At 38.6% G+C, this 20,278-nt stretch overlaps 1 protein-coding gene across 3 annotated transcripts; it reads left to right on the top strand.

Annotated features, from left to right (window-relative positions):
- The first annotated feature begins 605 nt into the window (after positions 1 to 605).
- On the top strand, positions 606 to 20,226 carry LOC125240614 (endoplasmic reticulum mannosyl-oligosaccharide 1,2-alpha-mannosidase). 3 transcript variants are annotated; one of them, XM_048148573.1, is made up of 12 exons: positions 606 to 734; positions 819 to 1,001; positions 1,576 to 1,713; positions 3,311 to 3,419; positions 5,548 to 5,733; positions 8,028 to 8,176; positions 10,822 to 11,010; positions 13,311 to 13,498; positions 14,469 to 14,577; positions 16,111 to 16,290; positions 17,022 to 17,162; positions 18,273 to 20,226. In XM_048148573.1, exons 2-12 carry the CDS (start codon positions 858 to 860, stop codon positions 18,486 to 18,488), a joined length of 1,749 nt encoding a protein of 582 aa, XP_048004530.1. In that variant the 5' UTR covers positions 606 to 734; positions 819 to 857; the 3' UTR covers positions 18,489 to 20,226. The 3 variants fall into 3 exon arrangements, with proteins under 3 accessions (XP_048004530.1, XP_048004531.1, XP_048004533.1); XM_048148574.1 differs by lacking the exon at positions 606 to 734 and having other exon boundaries at positions 743 to 1,001; XM_048148576.1 differs by lacking the exons at positions 606 to 734; positions 819 to 1,001 and adding an exon at positions 1,347 to 1,430.
- Positions 20,227 to 20,278: the final 52 nt, after the last annotated feature.

The raw sequence follows: 20,278 nt of genomic DNA on the forward strand, positions 1-20,278 counted from the left end.
TAATAATAGTGTTGATTCTAGGAAATACAAATGTTTAATGTATTGCCTAAAAAAGATAAATGTGCCTATCAGAATATTCAAAAAATTGTTAATATTTTAGATACTAAATTTAATTTTATCACGAGGTTATTATTTATTAATTAAATTTTGCTGACAACGTGAATGACCTAGAATTACCTAGCCTTTTCCATTCTACGCCCATCTTTTATGAAGGGCCAATGCCAAGTGATTGATTCACCAATGTGTAAACAGCGACTCTTATCTCGGCCAAGGGGCTGCTCCAAGGGTTGGCCCAACCGTTGGCCCCATGTGTATAGCGGCCATTAAATAGTATCTGGTTTGTTTATTTATCTACTAGCGCCATCTAGTTATATTTTAAATCAGTACACATACTTACTGCTTACTGTATGACTTTACTGTAGACTTTAAAATTGGTTTTTGTTACGATTAACAATCTTATCTGTCTATACTACAAATAAGTTTAAAATACCTATAACGAAATGCTAAATTTTAATATTCCTGGTCATGTAAAATAAAAGGAGATGGAGTGGCACACATCCCCATTCCCTCGGATCAGATCCCAAAAAAAAAAAAAACTTTTGACAGTTCGTGTCGTGCCGCAGGTACGGCTGAAAAATCAAAAAAAGTTATTAGAAAATGGCAATTGTGCCGGCTTTGCAGACGTGGAAGTTCCACGTAGAGAGTCCTTAAAATTTATCTGAGTCAGGACATGGGTTAGAACTTACATTATTATCAGATCCTCATACTCTTGTAGTTCTAAGTAGTGTCCTCTTGACATATTAACTCGCCTTTTCCAGAAATTCTTACAATGCGAATTTTGTAAAAGTTCATTCATAATGAGAAGTCCTGGAGCCGACACAGAAATTAAAGTGAGCGAGGGCGATCTGCCAACGAATATTAATAAATGGAATCCCACAATAGATACATCTATTTATATAAACGATCAGAGTCAGTCAATATCTCATAGAAAATTTATAAGGGTAAGAAGAAACCACTTATTTTTACGTTATGTGACTACATTATGTTAAGCATAAAAAAATCACTAACACTCAACTAAAAAATAACTTAATATAATATATGTACAACACTTGGTGTTTAAAATAAAGTGAGCATGTTCTGTATTAGGTTGGATTTACACCAAAACAAGCTTTTATAAATAAATCAATATTGATTGCCCTGTGTAAACACTTGCCTTGAAACAGTGTTTCTAGTAATTGGCAACTGTAATTGGTGTAATTTAAGTTCAATTTTATCCTTTACAATGATGATTCACGGGTGAAAAGTCAACAAAAACTAAGATAATGCGGCATCCATTTGAGGACTGACTTTCAAGAACACCAGTAGTGTATTTCTTTTAAAGAGTTTTTATCATGTGTTTCCAGGCACTTGCCAGAAGTTTTGTAAATGATGTATGTAATCAGAAATCGTAAAACATAAATTAAATAAATATTTGCCTGAATATTGTTTTTTTTTCTGTTTTAGTATGTAATCATACTGGTGTTATAGGTGTTAGACATCTTTCAAAGGTTCACTCACAACTGCTTTTGGTTTCAGAGATGGAATCGCTTGTCTCGCCTGCAGAGATCCATTGTGTATGCAGTTGTAGTGATAGCTGCAACAGTGGGGGTTCTGTACTTCACGGCTAGAGAAATAAAACCCGAAGAAAAACCAAATGTTAGCCAGCTTCCTGTGGTAAGTTCATTTTAATAAAGCATTTGCCTTGATCCCTTAATTGGATGATGTTCTACCTGATAAACCTGACCAATTGTTTTTGTATCTTTTTCTGAATTATTATCATTAGAACTATTGAGCGTCGAGAAGGCTAGAACTTGTGTTCCGGACTATGTTTTGGAAAATTAAAGATTAGAGACTCAGCAGGAGTAGCACATTTATTCTCATTTTTGCCAGATGTTGTCATTTATCCATATTTAAAATTTGTGAAACATTATAAGTATGATCTGGTAATATGTAGCTGCCGTTAGCCATGGGTGGCCTAGGTGGTCTGGATCATTATCACACCCACTGTGCTGAGCGCTACCACTTCATATTTTGTACTTAAAGTTAACAATAGTCTTACAAATTAAAGAAACACTAATGAAAAAATACTAGTTCATTTCGAGAGTTGTGAAATTTGGAATATGAGCTTATCATGCAGTAGCGCAATAAATATTATATTTCACTTTGATATGATTTCAGTTCCCAGTGCAATATTGAATTCTTATCTCTCTTGTTACAAAAAATGTATCAGTATTTAATTACTAACTTGTTTCGGTACTTGGGAAAAGAGTGATAATTCCTTAGAAGTTTAAGTTCCAAATACACCAGGTAGTTATTTGATTAGATCAATACCCTACCTGTGAAGATGATATTGGTAGTGAAGACTACTTAAGAGTAACCAGCTATTGGATTAAGTCAATAACTGCAAGAAATGCAAAAAAAATGTGTACATATTCATATTCATTTAATGAAATTAAAAATTTTACATGCCAAATTTTTGATAAATCCTTGACAGTAATATGATGGAACTTCACTGAAAAACTATGTCATATTCTAAAATAACACACTCATGGTCCCATTCTGCAGTGAGGTAACATTACATTAGTTTTCTATTATTAGCTTACAAGGAAGCGGGACAGCCGCTTCTCCATACAAATCTAACTTTTAGTTTTCGCTCTGGACATTGAATTTATGATTTTTTTTAACACCATGTTATGTCACTATGTGACTATGCTCGACTGCTCGTTTGTTTGATAATTTCAAAATAATTTATAATTTGTCAGAATATTTAATACCTAATACATCATGTTTTAGAATTGTAACTATCTGTGTTTTAATAAAAATACGTCAATTATTTCCCTCAACTCAAAATATTGGCAAGATTTAAAAACTTATTTCATATTTTTATTAACCCCATGACGCAAGCCTGTCTGTGGCATCGTAACTCCTAAACGAGTGAACCAAATTGGATGCGGTTTTTTTATTTGAAAGAGGGTTTTCTAGCGATGGTTCTTAGACATGTCTGTGGACATGTTCTACTAAAATCGGTCCAGCCATTCTCTACTTTTAAAAGGTTTTTGTGTCGGGGGTTTTTTCATGTTATGTCTGTGGGCCAAGAAAAGTACCGAATGGACACCAAACATAGTGGGCACGATCTTGACGTCTTTCGAAAAGATTGGCCGAACATTGCCTTAAACCGAGAAGCGTGGAAGAAAGAGAGGGAGGCCTTTGCCCAGCAGTGGGACACAACAGGCTAACAAATAAAATAAAATATCTTGTGATGTTACTTTAGGAACCAGTGAAGAATTTATCTCTAGTCAACGAGCCAGCCGCGGAAGCAGTATTATCCAACAACAAACCTGCCTTTGAAGTTGAACTGAATGAGAGACCAGTCTTTACAGGTGAGTGGCTTCATGGCTTGTATTGATGTACATACATACATACATACAATCACGCCTGTATCCCATAAAGGAGTAGGCAGAGCACACGAAACTACCAAAGCTTCAGTGCTACTCCTGGCAAATAAGGGGTTGAAAGAAAACGAAACTGACATTGCAGTAACAGGTTGCCAACCTCTCGCCTACGCCACAATTTAACCCATATCCCATAGTCGCCTTTTACGACACCCACGGGAAGAAAGGGGGTGGTGAAATTCTTAATCCGTCACCACACAGGAAACCCGTCACCACACAGGAAATATTGATGTGTTGATGTGTTGTTTACAATGTTCATATAACTGTAGTAAACAATATTGTAACTACAAAATATACGTTTTTCGAAAGAGCTTACCAAACAGAGCTTAACAAACTTATGGACCCAAATAGTCTGAAATAAATGCATTTTTTTTTTTACCAGATTGAAGTGACAAAGGCAATATTTTCGTGATTTTAATATATTTTATGTTATCATTATCATTAATATCATTATCATGAATAAAGTCTTATAATAAAAAAAAAAAAAAAAAAATGGTAACTGCAGTTGTGTCTCAAGATATTTAGAACATTATGCAGATGATTATAAAAAGTGGTACATACATGTACAGTCCTGCCAACCAACATTCCGAATATAAGTTGACCTCTGAGGCGTGTAAAATGTAAATACATATATTCGTACAAAGATGTCATGTAAATAATTATGTTTGTGAACTCAACTGTACATACATAAATTCTTTGTATCACTCTCAACGGTTGACGTAATCAAAGTGCTTTGAAATATGTTACAATGATTGAATATTTTTTAATGGCTTTGTAATCCATACTAATATTATAAATGCGAAAGTAACTCTGTCTGTCTGTCTGTCTGTCTGTTACGCTTTCCCGCTTAAACCACGCAACCGATTTTGATGAAATTTGGAACAGACAATCTTTAGACCCTGAGACAGAACATAGGCTACTTTTTATTTCGAAAAAAAGGGATGAAGGGGTTGAAAAAGAGGTTGAAAGTTTGTATGGGATTTCTTAATTTTAAAAGATAAAACCATGAAACTTTATATTTTAGCACTTGATAAGAAATCATTAAACATCTTGATAAGGTCGAACGCGATTAATTAACATTATTTTTACCTTATTTCTTTTTTTTTTTGTGTGTCGTACTGTGGGAAATAAACATTAACTAAAAGCGGGTAGATTATATTTATTTGTCTACCCCGAACATTTATATAAATTAATATCGGGTAGTTTTGTGTTGTTTACATCTCCGGTGACATTTTGGTGGGACGTCAGTCTTCCGCGACCACGGCCAGTGCAACCTGGCCGAAACGTTGGGAAAAAAGGTAAAAATAATGTTAATTAATCGCGTTCGACCTGTATGTGACTTTAAATATGTGTACAAAGCGCGAGAACTTAAAGTGTTATCTTGATAAGGGATAGGGATAGGGATAGCGATAGCGATAGGGATAGCGACAGGGATAGCGATAGGGATAGCGATAGGGATAGCGATAGGGATAGAGATAGGGATATGGATACGGATACGGATACGGATACGGATACAGATACGGATACGGATACAGATACGGATACGGATAATATGGGTATCGTTAGAGGGATACGGATAATCGGTCGGCGGTCTCTTACAATCAATGTGCTCTAAGACGATCGTTGTTTGCTTGCTTGAAGATTACGTTTGCGATAAGTATAAGCAAAATGTAAAAAATTGTAAGGGATAATAGAAAAAAGTACTTTTTACCCACCGATCATAGTGTCGAAATACGGGCTATGTGGTATGTTTATAAAGGTTTCCCCAGCGTATATAGAATTACCTACGCTGTGGTCGATGTGTAATATTTCTACAATCATTGCAAGCAAAAGTATTATGTGCAATCGAAATAATCGCAGATAAATATACCTACAGAGAAACCTACGGATCCAAATGAAAATCTTAATGAATACTTTTATTACGCGGGCGAAGCCGCGGGTAAAAGCTAGTATACATATAACAATGAATATCAACTTCCATGCACCATTTTTTTAAATATAAAATTGCTTGTATTATTTTAAGCAGGCTCTGAACCAAGGTCATTAACTGTTCCAGGCCCTACAAACGCAAAACAGTATGCAGTGGTGGAAAGTTTCCGGCACGCGTGGAAAGGATACAAGACCCACGCGTGGGGCCACGACAACTTGAAGCCACTGTCCGGGATGCCTTCCGATTGGTTCTCGCTAGGACTCACAATCGTCGATGCTTTGGACACTGCTTTTATCATGGGACTTACTGAAGGTAGGTAACTAGGTATTATGTTGCGCTGGCAAATATGCGAGATATTTATAGTCGAGTTTGACAGCTTAAATTTAAATAATGTTAACTTAAAGTTAAGTTTAAACAAAGACATACATATATAACTCCGTATAGACAGATAAAGTCTAAGAAAAAAACGTACCTCAGTACCATACAGAAAAAGGTTCGGTGGCCTAGATGGCATTACACCGTAGGACTACGCTCAGCTAGATGGCGCTAATAATTATATTTGACATTTTAACAAATATCGAGGTAAAAATATGGACCAAATTGTCAAAAGTTTTAAGCCTGTGTCAAGAGATGGCAGTCTATGTATGCACTGTAATTACACATTTTACTTTGACAGTAACTCTATAATGCAAAGAGGATTCTTTGGTTTAAATAACGGCTACCGCTAGCAATAATGTGTGACATTTCGACAATTAGCGCAACTCCTTTACCTCCACCTTAAAGATTCTTATTCTGTATTTCTGGAACAATTGAAGTTGTGTGGGATGTGCTTATGTCTCCAATACCACTGCTAAAATGTTTCAAGGTGCTACTTATTTGTTTTTAAATACTTTTTTCGCACTTTGTCTTGTAAATAAGCTGTTGCGAATTCTGTTTTCATGCTAAAAGCAATGAAGGTACGAACGAACAATCGTACGTAAATACCCAGTTTTCTAGAAAGTAGGCATATTCAATGTGTTGTACTTCCTCCAAAATGTATTATATTTTTCATGGCGGGATACATATTTTCTAGAAAACGTCAAATATTCGTGTAGCATGAGTCTCGAAACCTCGGGCCGCGGTACAAACCTGGCACGCGGAAATGTCTAAGTTAGTATAAGCTTTACATTTTTTAGAGCATTGCACATTGGTATCCTATAGCATAATGTGTACAACTTTCAAAACGAAAATCTTGAACCCCGGCTCGTAATATTTTTTTTATAAACAAAAGTTTATAATATTCTGTTTACCACCCGCTTTGTGGCAAAGTTTGTTCGGAAACCATCAGAGACTCCCCAGTAGGGCCTTATTTCCTCTCGCATTGGAAATCCTGGTTGTGGTCGTTTTTGTAAAACTATGAAACTAAAGTTTGTTTGTAGGTACGCAATTGTTTTGTAGATAAGCAATATTGGTGTATACCCAATAGCCGCCTGGCTAGTAATCAAGGTTTAAAGTTTTTATGGAACGTCGTATGTATTATTTGCCGATAAAAAATATGTGCTTGCATTTTACAAAAGTGGTTAAAATTAAGTGTAATATAATATCCATGGCTGATATTTTATAGTTATTTTCCTTTACGAGTATATGTCTAAAGAAAGAGAATTTCTCAATTAGTATTTTATTGGATATTATATTACACTTAATTTTAACTTTCCTGATTTGTCGATCATATACAGTGGCTTTATAGTCTTTTGTATAACTAGGTATATACTACCAGACAACAAGATCATAATACATATATATCTACTCGTTAAATTATCGTTGGATATATTCCAAGAAGTTATCCTTTACTAAATAATATGGTTCGCAGATAAGAATACATCCGAGGGTCAAAATGTTGCAAAAAAACAGTCATAACAATGTACAGAACTTAACTTGATTACAAATTTCATTGATATGATAATAAACAAGGAAAAGTATCAACAACTAGGCACACATATTTAAAGGTCGTTTGATATTTGCCAAGTGCTTTTCGGTGCCGGAAAACATAGTGAGATAACCGGACTAATCCTGTGCCGGAAAACATAGTGAGATACATACCGTTTTCACATTATCCGATCCGATATCGGATGTCGGAAAGATTTCAAGGGAAAAAATCCAAGATGGCGCCTGTAATGTATGGGACATCGGTCCGACATCCGATATCGGATCGGATAATGTGAAAACGCACTAAGGACGACTCAGTAGTTACTCTCCGGCAGCGGCGACGCGAAAGGTAGCTACGAAAGCACGTGGTTGAACAAAATCACTATAAATGTTACTCGACATCGTCCAAAGTAAGATGTTGTTATTTAATACTATTAACTATAACTATTAGTATAGTAATACCACATTATATCAGCCAGAAAACACAAAAATATCCTTATGCATATTATTCTTCTCCACGATTATCCAAATCCGTGTCCAAAACGTGTTGCGTACGTACACGACGCGCTTGTGTGCACCCCGCGCGGCGTACGTTTGTTAGGAGAGTTATTACTGGTTTATACTGCAAAACGGATATGATCCGTAACTATTAAAACTGGTGTAGCTTACATTTAGATGAATGCTAGCTCATGTTTGTGCAGAGTTCTCGGAGGGGCGCGAGTGGGTCAGCAAGGAGCTGGTGTTCACGCGCAACAAGGACGTGAACTTCTTCGAGGTGACCATCCGCGTGCTGGGCGGCCTGCTCACCAACTACCACTACACGCAAGACGACATGTTCTTGAAGAAAGCGGTACGCGTCGCCCCTAAACCAATGGCCTAGTGCATGACTATTTACAACTCATATAGGCTACTAGACTCATATCAAATATGGCACAATAAATTATTTTTTCAGTACAGATGGTGTTTTTTTTACGCACTAGTGCGAGAAGTGGTTCATTATATGCTAGGTCGAAACTTTGGAGGCTCATCTGTACTGAAAAACGTCGTACGATACACGTGCGAAAACTTCTTCGTGCGAAGACTTCCTTTTTTACGCACTTGTATCGTAATGTACTATTTTCTATAGAATTTGACTTAAGAAACCAAAATATAGGTTTGAGGTATTAAAAGTGCATGATTACTACGTATTTTTGACTAAAAATCATTGACTTTTTTTTAATTTTGGACACCAAAAAAACCTGTCGGCGATGTAGTGACATCATATGACTCATAAGATTCCAACCTAACTATGTAGAATCGTAATAAAATTTATGGCAATATTTTGTCAGTTCATTGAACAGTAATTAATGATATAAGAGAGACTTTAAAAAAGGGCCAAGTAGTCCCCATCCAATTCCTTATATGAGAAAGAGTTGTAATACAAGTTGTAAATTGTTATGCAATAGGCCCCAGGGTTTCCTGTATTTTTTACTCGAAGTCAGTAGTTTAACACCTTGGAGGACACTAATCGCCTATAGGCGTAATCCCGTTGTTATTTCCATTGTCTGGAGTAGTGTCCAGCAGGGTGTTAAGCTAGTTAGTTAATTAGCAGGCGAAAGCGACTTTATTTCAAACTGTAAGAAATTGTAAACCTGCGACACTCATTATGGCATCTCAAGATACAGTTTTACATAAAATAGTAAAAAATTGAGTGCGCTTTCTGCGTGACTATTTTTGTATGGGTAGTTCAGATTTTAATTTTTCATCAGGCAGGCGTAGACTTATAAAATAATCTTTCTTCCGAGAGAGTCCCGTAATTAACCTTTTTACGTTTATTCAAAACATTCTATTACCTAATTATTGTAATTGTGATGAAACACCGTGGTGTGATATTGCGATTCGATTCGCTTCAATCACGATGGCTTGACGACTTACCCCCTTATTCATAAACGTTCACTGAAGTTATCAGGCCGATAAAATTCGTCTGTCCCTTTCCGACGTATTGGTGTGATAGAAAGAGATAAACGAACTTTATCGGCTTGATAACTTTAGTTAACGTTTAGGAAGGGAGGAGTATAGTATGAATTTTCTGAGATGAACTTTTCGGTTTTGCCCTAATCTGTTAAACAAAGGCCTTTGTTTCTATTATTCGCCGCGGTTAGCTCCCGTTTCCACAGCACGTGCCAAAGTCTCAGTGTAGTTAAAAAGCAACTATCATGATAGCAATAAGGTTCAAATTTATTAAACAGTTTGCAGTGTGCAGGTAACTTTTTTTGAAGATGACAAAACGTGTTATCTCCGAAAGGGCTTTTTATGGATTTCAACCTTATTGCTATCATGATAGTTGCTTCTTAACTACACTGAGACTTTGGCACGTGCTGTGGAAACGGGAGCTAACCGCGGCGAATAATAGAAACAAAGGCCTTTGTTTAACAGATTAGGGCAAAAGCGAAAAGTGCATCTCAGAAAATTCATACTATACTTAATAGGAGGTAGGGCATAGCGAATGATATTCCGCTTTGTGTGGTAGGGCACAGCACAGCGGATATCATCTCGCTCGAATCTAGAGCAGAGCCCAACTGGGGAAGTACCTCCGCCTTACAGAAGGCCGCAGCCAAATAGCACTAGACCCTACTCCTAGTGTTGTGTTCCAGCCGGTGAGTAAGGCTGCCAGTGCCAGAGCTCAACGAGGGTGCGTTGTGCTGGTGACGGAAGGAACTAAAACCACAAATGTGGTGATGGATCGGTGGTTGTTCCGTCTATTGTCCTTTGAGTCGTCGGCAACCCGAACCCGTATTGGAACTTGTACACTCCTTTTTGCTGTGTACTTAACACAGCAAAATGGAGTGTACAAGTTTCTAATCGGTTGGCAACGCGCCTGTGACACTCCTTGAGCTGCAGGCGTCCATAGATTACGGTGACAGCTTTTCATCAGGCGGAACGTATGCTTGTTTGTCACCGACGTAGTATTAAAAAAAGGGGGTTACTCTTGTTTGCAACATTTAATTTCCGCCCTACGTTGCACATGTAGATATTATTTATTCCCTTTCCCTGTAATGTTTCCATGTTTTGTTTTGTCCCTACAGCGCCGCCAGCACAGCGCTTGTTGTACAGCGCCCTAAGAGTGCAGTATAACAACGCATTCAGAATGCTGTTTGGTCTTACCGAGCAGGTGCAATGCGTCCGGCATGTTCTGTGAGGCGAGGACGGATGGATTCGCGGCAATCATACGGAAAAAAATCGTATCCCTGTTGGGTCGAGTCGGACAGAGTACCAACAGCATTCTAAATGTGATTGCTGAAAGATTTGACTGCCCTATCCTCAAATACTGGATTGGGCAGATCAAACAGATAGCACTTAGCCCCCCATTTAAATTAGTAATTTAGTTTGTAGTGTAGTAATTTATTGTTTGTAAATATAGTTAAGATAACTAACATAGCTTTTAAGTACATTTGTGACTAACATCTATGGAGTCTCAGTACTTTGGAATAAAGAATTATTATTATTATTTGTCAGGAGGAGCTAGGCGACCGGCTGATGGCGGCGTTCAACTCGCCCTCGGGCATCCCGTACTCGGACGTGAACCTGGGCGCGCGCACGGCGCACGCGCCCGAGTGGTCGCACTACAGCACCACGGCCGAGGTCACCACCGTGCAGCTCGAGTTCCGCGAGCTCTCGCGCGCCTCCAACAACCCCGCCTTCGAGGTACCGACACCACTCTACGCTAGAGATGGGCCGAATGCGGACTTTGCCGAATACGAATATTCGGCCGAACATTCGGTTCAGCTGTTACCGAACCGAACATTCGGCCGAATATTCGGTTGAGATATATTTTAAATCCTGGCTTAGAGTTAAAAACGTTTCAAAGATTGATAATGGGTACACATTTGAGGCTCTTCATGTTCCTATAATTTAGTGCATAATTTCATAAAAAAATTTTGGTTTTTGTTTTTTAAGATACGTTATTTTTACTTTTTTACAAAATTATTGTACCTATTTTATATTTTACGCATTTTTAACTCCATTTGGTAGTTCCTTAGAATGCTGAAATAGGATGTCATTATCCGATGAATTACGAAACAACTTACGCTATATATTTACCTACTTTGTTGATTAGGTAAATATTCGGCAACGTAACCGAACTATTCGGCCGAATACCAACATTGAAAAACTTGCCGAATACCGAATATTTATTACCGAATATTCGGCTCATCTACTCTACACTAACTCATATTGTACTGTCAGCATCAAAAATAACAAATCAAATAATGCTTCAGAACTACCGTTCTGTAACCGCTAAACATAAAGAGATGTGTGTCCGTAAAAAGGAAAAAATAATTGAACTTTGATTATTCTGACCGCGAACTGCACAGATTTATCCACAGATGTCATTTGTACCATCAAGCAAACGTAACTTAGCGTGTCAAATGAACTCAGTAAAATCCACTGATTTGTCCGTCTTTAATCGCAGCTTGCTACTTTCTGGCGTCAATTTTTATAAGTTGAAGTCAACAAAAACGTGGTATTTCATTGCAACAACACAAAAATTATGAACACACAAGGGCCTGAGACATATTTAAAATCACAGGCAAGTGTAACAACTTCAGTACAAAATCTGACACGCTTGGCCCCTATACAAATAGATGAACTTGTTTCTTCTATCTGATTTATCTATATTTAGAAAAGTTATTCAGGATGTCAGTCACTTTTGGTCCGTTGTTTCATACGTTACTATACTATGCTGACTGTGCCTCTACTCCGAACAAAAAAAAGAAATGACGACGCTACAGATAGTAGGTTTGATGAGCACTAGAGATGGGCCGAATATGGACTTTGCCGAATACGAATATTCGGCCGAACATTCGGTTCAGCTCTTACACAGAATATATAATAGTACAAGTACAGAAGGCTCACTCCTTTGATGTTCACAAAATGCCGCCATTCTAAATTCTTACCTACATTAACAAACGGACCGCACGCGAGCAGCCAACATTGAATTTTATTGCGCCGCGCGAAGGTCGTCGCCAATGAATCGGCCGCTAACTCGCGGCCGCTGACATGTACTTGTAGCGCGGCGATAGAATCGCGGAGTGAGCCGCCCCTGGCTCTTACCGAACCGAACATTCGGCCGAATATTCGATTACGCCATATTTTTACGGGGATTAATAAAACTATTAAATGATTGATAATCGTTACATATTTTACTTACAACTATGTTCTTATGATTTAGTGGATAACTAAATTTAGTTAAAACAACTCTGAATTCTGCTCAACTCTTAAACTACGGTTTTTTTAACTTTTTCAAAAAACAATTTTATTTATATTTTGACGCATAGGTTTCTCTTTTTTTTTTAACCGTTCCTTAAAAAACTACTAAAATAGGAGCTTATTATCCTATGGAATACGTAAGGTCTTCATTAATTATTTACTTTGTTTATTCTGTAAATATTCGGCAATGCAACCGAATAATTCGGCCGAATACGAACAATTAAAAACTTGCCGAATATGCCGAATACCAAATATTCGGCCCATCTCTAATGAGCACCACATTCCTCAGTCTTCGGCATTCGTACATTTTGAATTTCGAGGTCACTACCGTGCAGTTATAGTATCGAGAGCTGTCGCGCGGCTCCCACAACCCTGCCTTTGTGGTTTTTTCATCAATCAGACCGACACCAGTGAAGGCGTGATTGATTGACCAGGTTTACTAAGGAGATCGTATCTCAGTCTTCTTCGTTCATTCGATCCTCTATTTTACATACATGTACAGATATAGTGCGAAAAGGGTTACCTTCGTATTGTTACGGAAACGTACGAAAGATGTACTGACATTGACTGAACTAGCATGACAAATACGAACGTTTCCGGAAAAAGACGAAGGAAACCCTTTTCGCAATACATCTGTAACAGTCAGACCATCAACCAGTGTACACTTATTTGTTGTCCAACTTCGACCAAACAATGCACTCATTTCGTGATATAAAATGTTACCTTACTATGTTCAGGACGCAGCGGCAGCAGTGTCGGAGAAGATCCACCAGCTGCCCAAGAAGCACGGGCTGGTGCCGATCTTCATCAACCCCAACACGGGCCAGTTCCTGCCGCACGCCACCGTCACGCTGGGCGCGCGCGGCGACAGCTACTACGAGTACCTGCTCAAGCAGTGGCTGCACACCGGCAAGACCATCAACTAGTGAGCTCTATTATTATTATTTATTTATTTATTTATTCATAATAAACAATTACACTTATGCAGTACAATTAATGCGCTAAACGGGAATAACCAGTTTGTTGGCGCTGCGCTCAGTTCTAACTTTAATCCTTACTGGTTGATAGGTAACTGTTTACATGTTGTGCCACCACCACCAACTACCACACCATCCACACCATCTACACCATCTGCTTACCACAAACTAGACAGAGGTCGGCCTCGGGTACAGCCTGGCAAACTAGTTTTGCATTGACTGCCATCTATCGACACTGGGTCAACTAACCTAACCTAACCACGATATTCAAATTTTGAAAAAACCCCCGACCGCGAGATAATGGACCGATTTTAATGAAACATGGCTAAGAACACTCCCGATTAATTCAGCTTTCAAACAAAAGCACTAAATCTAAATCAGTTCATCCGTTCGGGAGCTACGATGACACAAACAGACACACACACAAACAGACAGACAGACAGACACGTCAAACTTATAACACCCTGTCCTTGTCGGAGGTTAAAAAAGAGTAGAAAATAATAGGGGCGCCAGCGTCTATGTAAATAATTATGCATGTGGCATTTATTTTGACACTGTTCAATTCATGACAACAGTTAAAAGTGTTGCTATGATAAAAAAAAACCATTTCTACTCTTTTTTGCCAAACTGTAACTTGCAGTCACTCATGCGGTTCATCCCGCCATATTATTTTGTGTTCTACTGGAGACAACGCTCTCACTTAGTTGCTCGAAGTTAGTTGTTTAGACGGATTTTTAAATATCCATAAAAAATAGCATCCGCAACAAACTTGATCCAAACTACATCTGTCATATTTCAAAAGTGTATAAGATAAAATCCGCAATAAGCTCTATCGAAAACCTTACCCAATATCTACACGTCGTTCATCGCCAAGACGCCGAGATGTGTTTTATTTGTACAAATATATTTGCCTTTCAGTTTGCTGGACGACTATCTGACCGCGATTGAGGGTGTTCGAGAATTCCTGGCGAGACGGTCCACGCCCAACAAGTACTTATTCATCGGAGAGTTGCTGGCCGGATCCGAGGTATGTACATTCATAATTAATGGGAACTTGACTGTTTTTAAAATACAATTTTATACCATGCACGGAATAAAGCATCAGATAATTATAAAAACATGGACAGAAGTTATTTTTAAATCCAATTTCTATTTAATAAGTCCTGTAGAAATATGTAAAGTAAACTGCATTGACCGTGACGTCACTCAATTCGATTTCATATTAATTCCATATTAGCAAGTCGTTCAAATTCGTTTTCATCACATTTGCTGTTTAAAGGTATCATTACGTCTATGTGCATAATGTACTATTGTACTATACATAATGTATTATGGTATCAGTGCATAATGTACTATTTTATTCCCAAGGGAATAATGGATTTACTTTTAAAAATGAATACAATCCGTACAATACTTCAGGCAAAGGATGTTTCAATCTGCCAAGAATTTTTATTGCACAACCAAAATTTGGCTATTAAGCTATAAAAGATATATACGGTATGAAAAATGCATTTTATTTATGTTTTACAATTATTTCAGTGTGTTTTGCATTTATTTCGTAAATTTAACTAAGATAAATTGTTATAATTTACAATCTGACAATATGCTCTCTACTCGCGCTTGACCATGTGCGTACGCGAGGCACCCACCGTTGCCTAGCAACGGAGAGTACAACGGATCAAAATATTTAAGTGAATGAAAAATAAGTAAAATTTTAGTTCAATTATATGATTTAAATGCTTTTTGAACATTGCATTTAATTTAATTTATATGTAGTATTTTCGTGATTATTTTCGTTCAAAAAGTGTTTGTTATCAAAAGCAATGGATTTAATATGAATAATCTGATGTAGATCAAGATACACTACTGGTCGCAACGCCGCCGGTTGAAGGTTTTGCCTTATAACTGTTTCCTCTGTATTTTTATCTCAAATGTGATGAAAAATATTGTGTGTAACTCAGGAGATAAGGACATTAAAGACTTGTGTCTATTATTCACTCCTGCCTGCGGCAGTCGTAAATAATAACACGCGTATTTAATGTCCCCCTTACCTCCCTTGTTGCACAATGTACTATTAGACAGTTCTTAAAAAGAAGCTGATTTGACTAGAAGGCAAGTATCCTATTAGACCACGATAACGTTCAATGCACATGAAATTTCATAAAAAAATTATTATCAAAAACAAAAGTCATGTGAATAGGCGGTCAAATCAGTTACTTTATATATTTCTACCTGACTTATTAAATAGGAATTTGATTTAAAAATAACTTCTGTCCATGTTTTTCTTATAATTATCTGATGCTTTATTTCCTGCATGGTATAAAATATTTTATTTTAAGAACAGTCAAATTCCCTATTGGAACGTTATCGTGTAACTACGTCCAATCATCATTGTAAAATAAAGTACACCTATAGTTTTATAAGAATGTACGTTGTCACCTCGTAATCTGTACTCCTTGGTCACAGAACAGATTTTGTGAAGTTTTGTAAAAGAAATACAAATTTAAATGACAATTTTAATTTACCAACTAATATTTAACCTGGCACTTAAATGTTCCAGACCTTCAACCCCAAGATGGACCACCTGACGTGTTTCCTGCCCGGCACGCTGGCGCTCGGCCACGCCAACGGGCTGCCCGACTGGCACATGACTATGGCCGAGGAGCTCATGACCACCTGCTACCTCACCTACAAGGCGCACCCCACCTTCCTCGCGCCCGAGATCACGCACTTCAACCTGGTGAGAACATGACACATGACTCAACAATTAGCCTATTCTGCCGGCACGCTGGGTTTAGGTCGGCCAACGGTCCACGCGAAGCCATGGCAAAGGAGTTGTGTGTAGTTGCTGCCTCACCCCACGTTCCTCGCGCCCGAGGTCACGCACTTCAACTGGTGAGTACATCATCTGATATAACTTGTTTGCATTAATGTCCTGAAAATCATGGCGCTTTTTTAGATCTTAATTCACATAGTAAGAACGGTTTTGCACTACGCCCGATCCAAATCCGTGAAAATAATATCCGTAGTAGCCGTAGAAGTATTTCTATGGTCATTTACGCACATTATTCTTTGGGTCTAGTGCGTAAATTACCATACAAATAATTCGACCATGGCATGACCACATTTCATATTTTCGTAAAATAAATTGTGGCAGACACTGTTGTATTTTTTTGTAATCCCTTATTGAATACAGGATATCCTAGCTCAGAAGCCAATGGCCTGTTTCAGCTGATTATTTACTGTACTTATAAGTTTGACGTGTCTGTCTGACTGTTTGTGTGTGTGTCTGCCTGTGGCATCGTAGCTCCCGAACGGATGAACCGATTTAGATTTCGTTTTTTTTTGTTTGAAAGCTGAATTAGTCGGGAGTGTTCTTAGCCATATTTCATGAAAATCGGTCCACTATGTCGCGGTCGAGGGTTTTTTTGAAAATGTTAATGAAGTTTGATACATTTGTATCGTGAACAGGCAAGTGCGACGTCGGACATGTACACGAAGACGGCGGACGCGCACAGCCTGCTGCGGCCCGAGTTCATCGAGAGCCTGTTCTACATGTACCAGCTCACCGGCAACACCACCTACCAGGACTGGGGCTGGCAGATCTACCAGGTATGTAAACGACCACCACCAACCACAGAGAACCTCCTATAGAGTGGCAGTCTTGTCATATTTGGTTCGCGATACGAGTCACCAGTGTTTGGGGTGCGAGGAGCGGGCGGGGAATGTGTTAAGCGCGCTGTGATTGGCCGTTTCAAGGACGGCGGGCAGTCGCGCCAGATGAAAAGGGACAGAAGTATGACTGTCCCTCTACTGACGCGTAAGTGGCCAATGTAAGTTGACCTATGCCGGCTCTGAATAAATTATAAATATGACTTATTTGTGGAATGTAATGCCGTCTGTTTTTAAATTTGAGCTTCTTGTTACCTTTCCACACCATTTCACACTACAGGTGGACATCTTTAAGACATCAAAATACCCTTTTCCAATTTTTTTGTGCGAAAAACACGCGCTGCTTTCGGGTCTGTTACTTGGTCGATACTGATCGGGCACGGCGAGCGCCCGCGCTTATATCAGTGCAAATACTAGGAAGGCTGGCCACAGCGAGTCGTCTTGTAATAGATGTCTATAGGGGTTGGTCTGTGCCACCAACTCACTGCGAATGTCTATGTTACGTCGGAACCCCCACCACAGTATATTAACCTGTAATAATTCATCTAACAAATTTTGCGCCGCGCGGTTTGTCCTTGAGTAGCGCTCGCACGCAGCGAGGTGCAGAGAGTACATGCGAAACCGGATGATGCCGGTCGCGTCAGGACGCCCCGCGCTGTCATAGTGCGCGGCGCGTGCGAGGAAGCCAAATACCGATCGCGTCGCCGCTGCCGGAGATTAACTACTGAGTCGTCCTTATACTGTGCCCCGACATTCGACTTCATTTGGATTGGGGATTCCAAAATCAACTGTAGAGTTGTGGTAGCTGCAGAGATTTTTCCCAGCGATTTTCCCAGAGATTCCAGCTACAAACTTGTAATCTTCTGAGGCATATTCACATGCACTGTTTGTAAAATACATCAGCAAACAAAATAGAAATCAATAGACTGACTTATGTCACCGCCGCCATACATGAGGCCGGGGTGATCGTGAATGATTATTACAAATGATTAACAGTTCCTGGCAGTGACGACTTGGAATACAATAGTTACCCATTATCACTTTTTCCAGGGCTTCGAAAAGTACGCTAAGGTCCCCAACGGGTACACGTCCCTCGCCAACGTGAAGTCTGAGAAGCCCGTTCAGCGCGACATGATGGAGTCCTTCTTTCTCTCCGAGACGCTCAAGTACCTCTACCTCCTGTTCAGCGACGACCGGTACCTTATAGACTTGAGCAAGTACGTGTTCAACTCCGAAGCTCACCCCCTGCCGATACACAAGTCCTAGACTGACTAAATAGGCACAGATTATGCTGTATGTGACAACTCGTGCATTAAGCTTTATTTCGTAAATACAAAAATAACTCGAACGCCTAGTTCCAAGGCGCTAGCTTGCATGTAAACGTGCTTGAAAGTGTCAATGTAACTTTCACAACGACCGTCTAATATAGTTGTCCTATGCGATGTGAGCTCGACCAGTCTCGATATTGCGGTTTAGACACGACATTGATCTAACGGCCCAGCGACATACGTGCGAATGAAAAGTCCCATCGCTATATCTCGCTCCAATATATGGCCGCCGCTCACCGCTGTCGCGCTTAGACCAATGTCGTGGCTGAGCCGTAAGGCGGCATACATTTGAGTGAGACTCAGCGATGGAAGTTTTCTTTCGCATCTATGGCTACCGCTCGCCGCTTTCGCCTTAGGCCAATGTCGTAGCCAGGCCGTTAGTTCTTCTTAGCGTTCAAAAAGTTAAGCAAATAAGTGCTTAGACCAATATTGTGCAGTCACATCAATAAATATTGATACAAATCATCGTACCTGCCAAAACGCGACTTTACTGCCCTTAAAATAAGTAGGTATAAACATATTCTTGACACTGTCCGTAACGATATTTCAGTCGTTGCCGTACGAAAATTTGTAGAGGGGAGTGGTCTGTTTTAGTTGCTATGCCGACAGAGCGACGCGGTATTTATTCTAACAAATGCGATCATTTAGATTAATTAATGGCTCCAAGAGAAAAGATCCTGCATACTTCTTTATTTTCCATAAAACCCGTTAGTGTAATTTGAGTGAACTTGTTTTAGGAAAAAACGTAGCAGATTATTTATTAAGTGACTGTTATGGTTTTCCCTACAACTTAGCGATATATCTATTAGTTTATTACTGATATTTATGATGTTATTATTATTTATATTTATCTAGTGAATTCTTATTTGTCCAGTTGAAGTCCTCTCAGTGACTTTTAAATTGGTTTCGAGACTTGTGTAACAAAGTGTTCGATGTTTAGGTACTCCATCCCTGTAACTTAGTACTGAATTGGAGTCGGTACTTACATGGCTACAAATGTATTATATACATTTGTTTACTTGTGAACAGGACTTAGATAATATTACAATAAGTACATTTAATGCACGTAAAAACATTATATCTTAAGGTAAGCTCCCGAGTGAGATAACTATACATGTAATGAAATGGTAGTAGTTTTTTTATACAAGTTTAACATGTTAACTTTTAAGATGAGGTAACATCTTGTTGGGCGATTAATAATTTAGCATTTTCAAGTACTGTTTTAAATTGTATGTATGGTTGTGTTTTGGTACACTGAGATACGAGACTAATGAAAAACAAATAGAAATATGTCATAAGAATAGGCCACGTAGGTATCATGTCTCGTAGAGACCCGAAACTGCCGCGACCTTATTTTTTTTAGAGTAACATTTTTTAACCGTACATTTTCACCTGTGTGTATATAACACCATTAATTCGACATTCGCTCGCATATTCTTAAGTACAAATGATGTTGTAATGGTGATTTTCAATATGCTTGGCGAAAGATCAAGTTTGTTTGGCATGAAATACGAGCCTTTCTCGGATTTGAGAATTGTAGGTAAATATCGAGAAAAATATCACTAATGTTTCCTCTGAAGATGCAAGATTTATGTTATCAGTGAGATTAAATTGAATACTCTACGACATGCATGGTTTGAGTTACTGCCATGAACATTTTCGCGACTGCGGGACCAATAGGCTAGTTTCCTATACTTAAAATAAAATATTTTATGTAATGCACGAAAT

The sequence above is a fragment of the Leguminivora glycinivorella genome, chromosome Z (assembly GCF_023078275.1).
Source record: "Leguminivora glycinivorella isolate SPB_JAAS2020 chromosome Z, LegGlyc_1.1, whole genome shotgun sequence".
Lineage (NCBI taxonomy): Eukaryota > Metazoa > Arthropoda > Insecta > Lepidoptera > Tortricidae > Leguminivora > Leguminivora glycinivorella.